The 8,969-nt window shown below is 43.0% G+C and overlaps 1 protein-coding gene across 2 annotated transcripts; it reads left to right on the forward strand.

Annotated features, from left to right (window-relative positions):
- Window positions 1-3,112: 3,112 nt before the first annotated feature.
- Window positions 3,113-8,540, forward strand: LOC148026341 (alpha,alpha-trehalose-phosphate synthase [UDP-forming] 5-like). 2 transcript variants are annotated; one of them, XM_087690760.1, is made up of 5 exons: window positions 3,113-5,616; window positions 5,707-5,980; window positions 6,073-6,451; window positions 6,535-6,593; window positions 6,718-8,540. In XM_087690760.1, exons 1-3 carry the CDS (start codon window positions 3,602-3,604, stop codon window positions 6,391-6,393), a joined length of 2,610 nt encoding a protein of 869 aa, XP_087546886.1. In that variant the 5' UTR covers window positions 3,113-3,601; the 3' UTR covers window positions 6,394-6,451; window positions 6,535-6,593; window positions 6,718-8,540. The 2 variants fall into 2 exon arrangements, with proteins under 2 accessions (XP_087546886.1, XP_087546885.1); XM_087690759.1 differs by having other exon boundaries at window positions 6,073-6,427; window positions 6,718-8,538.
- The last annotated feature ends 429 nt before the right edge of the window (window positions 8,541-8,969 follow it).

Here is an 8,969-nt window from a genome sequence, read left to right on the forward strand (position 1 = left end):
TTGGGTGCAAATTGTTTTCTCTAACAATTTGAATATATGATACTATGAATAAGATCATTATTTATGTTACTATTGCCAATAAACACCTACATAAGGGGATGAGCACCTTAAATGGTTCTCCATTGTGTATGTCATCGAAGGGGCAAGTGTCTTAAATGGTTCTCCATTGTGTATGTCGTTGAAGCGCCAAGTGTCTTAAATGGTTCTTCTTTAATGCAAGGTACGTTCTCAAGACTTAAATGATGCTTCGCTAAGTAGTGTGATGCGTACACTTATCCTTTCTAGTTGTTTGACACTTGTTAGTGTAAAGGTTGGTTATACCATTGGTAGTTAATTCCATAAGGTACACATCAATTGGTTGATATGTCTACATGGTTTGAAGTATGCATTCTCCCATCAAAATGCTTTCAAGTATTCTTAACAATTGATTTTTATCGTTGCGTTTCTTACTTTCATAAGTTATATTTATATTATGGTTGAAATGAATGAATTTATTCATTCTCACATGACCTACAGTTGCAAATGATTCGGTTAATGTGTAGATGTGTGGTAGATATTTATCCCCTAGTTGAGAAATTATTTAGTGGATTTTTACTTGGTGGGTGGCTATATATCTTTATTTTTCAAAGTTTATGGGCCTAGCAAACCATTTGTTTTAATAAGTCGAATCGATCACTTTATTCAACAACTTCAGATGAGAAAGCTCACATTCCATGGAGTCTTATTTCATCTTCACATCCTTTTATTGAAGTTCATGAAAAAATTTACCCTTCTCATTAGCATTTTGACTATCACTTTTAAGGTTTTGAATGGCATAGTTCATGTTCTCTCACTCCTCTGTGTGTGTGCATGTGTGCGTACTTTTCTTTTGTATTATAACATAAATTACTTAAGAAAATAAATGTGCATTTTTAAATACCAAAATTTAGTAGTGTAATTATATTTGAGGCACCATAATCTACTTGTTGGATGGTCATTTTAGGTGCACCTATGGTGATACTAAGTAATTGAAAATGTTCTAAAACTTGACATTAAAGTCTACAACTAGAAGCGACAACACAATACATGGAGCTTTAGTACCAAAATAAAGATTAAATCATCCAATATGCTCGATTACAGAATACAAATATCACTTTTAATTAGGGAATATTATTTTTCACACTTTGATAGAGAAAGCACGAATCCTAAGAATACATGAGCTAATTATAAACCATTGTCCAAATTTAAAGCTAATATTAGAGAAAGATTAAATAACTTTAGTTGTTTCACCACAATCTTAATAAATAAAATGTGTATAACAATATTCATGTACTAGAAGGTTGCTTTTACTTATGTTAGCACTAAGCCAAATGTTGGTAGACCTAGCCCAATGTCTACAAAGAATAGGCTGTTGCAAAAGAAGAGCAGAACCCATCCACGTAAATAGAAATTTTATATGTTTGTCTCAAAGATCCACCATATCTAAGTGAAAGAAACACAAACCATGTGAAGATACTAACAAGACCACCACACAAGCCATGCTAAGAAGAAAAAGGGACACTTGTCCTAGATACATGTGGGACACAAAAGCACCAAGATGTGCAAGAGGAGATATCTATTATCACACTTGTTGAAGATAAAGCTATTGAGGTGTGTCTATGGAGCTTACTCATCATGAACAAATTTACAACATATGGGTTACGTGTAGACATGGGTTGAAGTGTTGCATTCAACAATGATACATCTAAACTTCTAGAATGCAAAAAATTTCGCCTTAAGCCACCTATCTTCCTTGAGAGAGAGAGAGAGAGAGAGAGAGAGAGAGAGAGAGAGAGAGAGAGAGAGAGAGAGAGAGAGAGAGAGAGAGAGAGAGAGAGAGAGAGAGAGAGAGAGAGATTACGAAAAGAGAGAGAGAGAGAAGCCTACCACATGCTGATCAATATTGGAGTTCTCTCTATCAATTTTTATGGAGATAGATAGGTGACTCATGAAAATTAGCAAGATAGGGTTGTAAAGAGATCATAGATAGTGTAGAACTAAGGGATGGAACATTGGATGAGATGAGAAAGACTCGCTTGTACTATTTCTCCTCCTCCTCAACTTCCTCCTACCTTTTCACATTTTTAAAATATAAGAGCTAAAAGCTTTATATTTTTGCTCTCCTCCTTGGAAGGTTTGAGGACATGTTTACATATATTGCTTGGACCACTCCAAATTTGAAGTTGGATTTGCTGTAAGCGGTAACACCAATTGAGAGAGTATCCTACATGGATTCATTGTAATGTCATGAAGTTAGGTAAATAAAATAATTTTTTTCTTATAAGATATCATCAATCATAAATCTAGCTTGCCATTGAAGGTGCAAACATTAGAAACAAAAGCCATTGACAAGAAAGGGCACGAGATTGGTTTGGAAAGAAAGTGTACTAATGGTGTAAGGTCAAGGCATGTATAAGAAAAGCTCCTCCATTGAGTTTTGAGGCTTAGAAGGTGAAAGTGACTGTTTATTTCCACATTTTGTTAAGCCCAATGCATAACATAAGTATACTGGTTTGGATTGAAATACCCATTTACTATATTGATGAATGTACACTAAGTCAATTGACTGGGGACTTTAATCACTAAGAGTGGGCTCAAGTAAGAACAAATCCTCCAACAAATGCTTGCGAAATGGATGATAGTGAGGGGCAAGTGTAGACCCTAGCAAAGGTCATGTGATATGTCCTTGTTGTAATGTCAAGGGTGCATAGTGGAGATTACATAGGATATGGGTGCACCATAGTCCATGTGGCAACTTTCGTGAGTTGAAAGGTGGCAATCAAAAAGTCTTTCATAACATCTTCTGTGATGACACAAAAGAGGGCCAAGGAGAGTACTAAGGGTATTTACCCAGACAGCTCTGTTTCCATGAACAACAACGATGGCAGCTGTCACTGGGTGGGTCCAAAGCTAATGGATCGTAGGATTTAGTAGTCAAGGGGGGGTGGAGTCGTGTGAACGAGTGCAAAGAAGTCTAGCATTAGCACGACACATTGAACAAGCGACTGGGGGACTGTGCAACGAGAAAGGACAAAGGGCGGGGGGAGGGGACTCGGGAGGGGAAGAATAGATAAGCGGATAAGGGCCTGCTGTGATAGGGGCGGGGGCGGAGGTGTGTTATTATGGGAACGTAAACATGTCTCTTGCGGGAGAAGTAAAGAAAAGATCTCTCTCTCTCTCTCTCTCTGAGTCTGTGTCTGTGCCGTGTGTTTGTCTGTGCAGCGGCAGCAGCAGCAGTAGCAGTAGTAGGAGTAGGTTCGTTCCTCTTGCCCCACCCCCTCTTCTTCTTCTTCTTCATCACCATCACCATCATCATCCCATCATAATCTGTGAGAGAGAGAGAGAGGGCGGTTGAAGGCAGGCCCGCCTCTCTCTTTCTCTCTTCTATCGATCATCTCCCACACCCCTCATCTTTCGCCGTTTCGCTTCCATTCTTGCAGTTGTTGCCCACCTTCTTCTTCTTCCCTCCAGCCAGCGAGTTTAGAACAAATATACCGTCCTGTTCTGACTTGGGGCACGGAGCTGCTGCAGCCAAAAGCCAATTCTGCACCCTCTCGCGCTCACCTGAGCCCAGCTGCCCAGCATGGTCTCCCATTCGTACGCCAATCTCACCGACCTGGCCGCAGTGGCCGCGGGCCTTCCCGCCTCCCAGAAGCAGCTCCCGCGTGTCCTCTCGTCGCCCGGCATCGCCACTGCCTGGGCCGCGGCCGCCACCCCCGACCCCGCCCCCGCCCCCTGCGGCGACGACCGCATCACCACCAACAGCATCGCCTCCGACATCACCTCCTCCGTCTCGCAGGATCGCATCATTGTCGTCGCACACTTCCTCCCTCTCAAGGCCAACCGCAGCCCTGACAACCTCGGATGGTCCTTCTCCTGGGACCGCGACGCCCTCCTCCTGCAGCTCAAGGATGGCCTGCCCCTGGACATGGATGTCATCTACATCGGCTGCCTCAACGTCCAGGTCCACTCTAGCGAACAGGAGGATGTCTTCGCCTCGCTGCTCGATAACTTCAAGTGCGTCCCCGTCTTCCTTCCCCCCCTCCTTAGAGAAATGTTCTACCTCGGCTTCTGCAAACAGCAGCTCTGGCCCCATTTCCATTATATGCTTCCCCTCACGCCCAACCACGGCGGGCGATTCGATCGCTCCCTCTGGCAAGCCTACATCACCGCTAACAGAATGTTTGCTGACAAGGTCATGCAGGTCATCAGCCCCGACGATGACTTCGTCTGGGTGCATGACTATCACCTCATGGTGCTCCCAACCTTCCTGCGCAAGAAGTTCAACAAGATTAGGCTCGGCTTCTTCCTCCATAGCCCCTTCCCTTCCTCCGAGATCTTCCGCACCCTCCCTGTTCGAGAGGAGATCCTCAGAGGCCTCCTGAATTCTGATTTGATCGGCTTCCACACTTTTGACTATGCTCGGCATTTTCTCTCATGCTGTAGCAGGATGCTGGGCCTGGAATATGAATCCAAAAGAGGATACATAGGTTTGGAGTATTATGGAAGAACTGTCGGCATCAAGATAATGCCTGTAGGCATACACATGGGTCAACTGCAGGACGGGCTGAAACTGGCCGAAACTGATAAGAGGATTGCAGAACTAAAGGTGGAGTTTGAAGGCAAGATTGTGCTGTTAGGAGTTGATGACATGGATATCTTCAAAGGCATCAGTTTGAAATTGTTAGCATTGGAACAGCTTCTGAGGCAACATCCAAAGTGGGTAGGCAAGGTCGTGCTTGTACAGATTGTAAACCCCGCAAGAGGCCGAGGAAAGGATGTGAAAGAGGTCAAGATGGAAGTGGAGTCTGCTGTAACAAGGATGAATACAGAGTTTGGGTACGAGGGTTACAAACCTGTAGTTTTAATTGAGGAACGGTATGTGCCCTTGTATGAGAGGATTGCATACTACAGCGTTGCTGAATGCTGCATTGTTACGGCTGTCCGAGATGGCATGAATCTCATCCCCTATGAGTACATCGTCTGCAGGCAGGGGGTTGCTGGACATGACATGCCAGCAAATAAGAGCATGCTGATTGTGTCTGAGTTCATTGGCTGTTCTCCATCTCTGAGTGGAGCCATAAGGGTAAATCCTTGGAATATAGAGGCTGTTGCAGAGGCCATGAACTCTGCCTTAACCATGCCAGAGGCTGAAAAACAGATGAGACATGAAAAGCATTATAAATATGTCAGCACTCATGATGTGGCATACTGGGCTCAGAGCTGTGTCGGAGACTTGGAGAGGTCCTGCAGGGATCATTCTCAGTGGCTTTGTTATGGATTAGGCTTTGGACTTAGCTTCAGAGTGGTGGCCCTTGACCCTCACTTTCAGAAACTCCTTCTTAATGAGCACATTGCATCAGCATACATAAAAGCGACCAGTCGTGCAATTCTTCTTGATTATGATGGAACGATGATGCCTCAAGCTTCTATCAATAAGACTCCTAGCAAAGAGGCACTAACGGTTTTGAACAAACTCTGCTCCGATGAGCAGAACACGGTGTTCATTGTCAGTGGGAGGGGCCGGGAGCCTTTGAGCGAATGGTTTTCTACCTGTGAAAAGCTTGGCATTGCAGCAGAGCATGGATTCTTCTACAGGTGGTTAAATCTTCCTTTTCCATTGTTTGAGGTTTCATATGTAACTGTACTTTTGCTCTAATAGCTGGCCTTCCTCTGTGGAGTGTGCAGATGGTATAAGGATGCACAATGGGAGACACCTATTTCAGTTACAGACTTCAGCTGGAAAGATGTTGTAACTCCTGTGATGAATCTGTATACAGAAAGCACTGATGGATCATACATTGAGGTGAAGGAGAGCGCCCTGGTATGGCATTATCAAGATGCAGATCCCGATTTTGGTTTTGGGCAGGCAAAGGAACTTCTAGATCACCTTGAGAGTGTCCTTGCAAACGAACCTGTTTCTGTGAAGAGTGGCCAACAAATTGTTGAAGTAAAACCACAGGTATAGATGTTCTATCTTCAAACTGCATAAATGGTCTTATTTGAAGGTCAATGCATTGTGATGATATGGGTTTTTCAATTTCTTCTGGTTAGGGTGTGAGTAAAGGGGTCATCGTGGAACAGCTCTTGGCAGCATTGGCAGATCGCAACGTGCCTCCAGATTTTGTCTTGTGTATAGGTGATGATAGGTCTGATGAGGACATGTTTGGAAGCATTGAGGCTGCCATGGCCATGCCACCTCATGTGCCTAATGCTGAGGTGTTTGCTTGCACGGTGGGACGAAAGCCTAGCAAGGCCAAATATTTTCTTGATGATACAGTGGAAGTTTTAAGATTATTAGCAGGGCTTTTGGCAGTGTCTGCGCCTCTAGAAGATGAACTGTCAAAGGGAAGCTCGGATAGCGGAGTTAGCTAATTGTACTTGGAGACTTAAGGCCTTTATTTTGCAGGTCAGGAAGGTTTTCAAAACCAAAGTAGGTGCACTTCTTGATGTTCTTTCATATCTGTATGGTTCTTTGCTTCTGTTTGATTGCCATCTGGGGATATTTTTGTGCAGGATGTATCCAGTCTTTGACTGACTCAGGTTTGAGAAAGGGGAGGCCAGTTTTTCTTTAGGTAAAGCTGATCGATTGCACCCTTTCTCTTACTAAAGAATGATCACAAAACATGTTACTTTCAGTAGCCATTCTTTTCTAGTTACTGGTAATGATGTATTACGTGTGATATGTTTGTTTTGCAGAGCATATGCTATCATTCTATGATTGGATGCAAATACATACGGACCAAGTTTTCAGAGCCTGGCTTACCAGCTATGGTTCATTCCTCAAGTTTTGCTAAAGTATTGTGGTGTCAAATGCGTGCTAGTAAAATTTTGTGTACAGGAAAGCACATGACAATTTTGTGTTTGGGGAGATGAAGTTGAATCACAGGGCAAGGCTTATATGAGATAACACTTGTCAGTGTGATAACACTTGGACAAATTGTCAGTGTGATAACACTTGGACTGCCCGATTTCCCCCCCCTCAAGAAGCTATGATTGTGCTTCTGTTATAGTGAGAGATTACGTGTGAGATCCCAAGGTACACTTTGCGGTCGACAGAAAGGTAGGCAGCAGTGTGTGATGGTTTCTTGCATATAGTTTTGAAATGTTTCTTTGTCCAGATGCATGGGTCGTGCAAGTGGACACCATGACCCTCTTTTATTACTTACTCTCAAATCATGTAGTAGTGTGGCCCACCACATTTCATGGGTCTTGTTATGTACGACCCCGTGAAAATGACTTATGACTCATGGTATGGCCATGTGTTGTGAGGCTTCTCATGGGAGACAAACATTGTTATTATCGTTATCAAGCCATCTACAAAGTGGCAGCAACAGAGATTGAAGTTGTGTTTTAGTTACTCACCAACAACTAACTAAGCCAACCAACTGTTGCATAGGGTCTCTTGACTGACCATTGTAGCTCAAATCTTGCTTTATCTGGACCTTCACATGCACACATGCACCCTACCTACTGTGCCAACATTCAGTGGAGAGATTTCCTTTGGACTTCACTTGTTATGCAGGAACTATTTAGGACACCCATCATCTTGTAGGTATTCTGAGATCGTCTTTATGCCACGATAATAACGTATGCAGTCAATTGGTTGGTAGGTTTTGGCACGTGTCCAGTGCTTAAAGATCAACCTTGAATGCAATCGAGAACCCAGATTGTGGCTTGTCGAAATTGTGCTTTGACTACAGCAATTACTCGGTGCTATTGCAGCAAAGCTTATTTATTTAGCTTTCGCATGGTTGAGTCTCACCCTGAGTTGAATGTCTATGTGCCCTTGCATGAAGACTTACGAGGATCTGCACTAGGAAACCCAAACCTTGTAAAATGTTGGCAGTTCTTGAAAGTCCAACCGCTCTTGAAAATGGAATGTATATCTTTCATCCTTCTGTTTGGGGAGTGAATATGCAGTCATAAGTATTGTTCGGTCTCCTGGCCAAATCTGATAATGGTGTGGCAGGCTATGACATGCAACAATCAGATCAAACAAAGACACTGGTTTTCTTTGATCACTGGATTTTCCATTGTTAATGTACTTTGATGCTCCAAAGTGCTGATTAACTTATACACCCTTCAACAGTCCGGTTGGTTCTTTACCCCTAAGAGATCCTAGACCTTGGAGAAAGAACTAAGGCAGGAGATTAATCATTGGTGAACAATGACACGTCCATAATAAATAAGGTTTTGTCTTCCTGTATTCGGAACATGTAAATTAAGTGGCTTAAGCAACCAAAGTGTATTATTCCCATCAATCTTCGCTTCAGAGGGAGCTTTAGGTTATTTGATGTCGAAAGTATGTTTCCCATGAGAAGCTTGGACTGAATGAAGAAACACCCAGATGCTTTGCAACAGTAGTACATAAGTTGATGCGATAGAGGCTTGGTCTACCAGAATGCAACGCAGTTGGACGACTGGTTTGCAAAATACAAGTTGTCAACTTGCTATGGAGCGTCCTGTGGAACTGACTGAGATTGTTGGAGTGTCTAATTGTTTGCCACATTTGTATTTAACACAAATATATACACACGTTGGGAACCCAATGTATTGGTAAGTTAATTTACGAAGGGATACCTTCATGCTGCCCGAAGTGTTTGCTGGGGAGCTTCCTGCAATTGGTTACGGATTGTTTTGCACGAAGTTTTGCCACCATAGCTTGCTCACCAGATACAAATGCTTGAGCCAGGTTCAGTCTTAACTGGCATCACGATGGATAGGCCATTATATCCCACTGTGCACGCGTGCTACTAATGCTTTCGGTTGCGACTATCTTCTCTAGTTTCTACCTTGGACACAAATGATGTCTGCGAATTGAACCTGCCTATTAGTTTTACAGGTACTCCATAAACAAATGACTGTGAATTGAACCTGCTTATTAGCATTACATGCACTCCATAATCTGACCTACATACAATGAGGTATGCAAACTGAACCTGCTGTGT

This window comes from Lygodium microphyllum, chromosome 13, assembly GCF_053477565.2.
Source record: "Lygodium microphyllum isolate KBCC chromosome 13, Lygodium_microphyllum_v1.1.10, whole genome shotgun sequence".
In the NCBI taxonomy this organism is placed as follows: domain Eukaryota; kingdom Viridiplantae; phylum Streptophyta; class Polypodiopsida; order Schizaeales; family Lygodiaceae; genus Lygodium; species Lygodium microphyllum.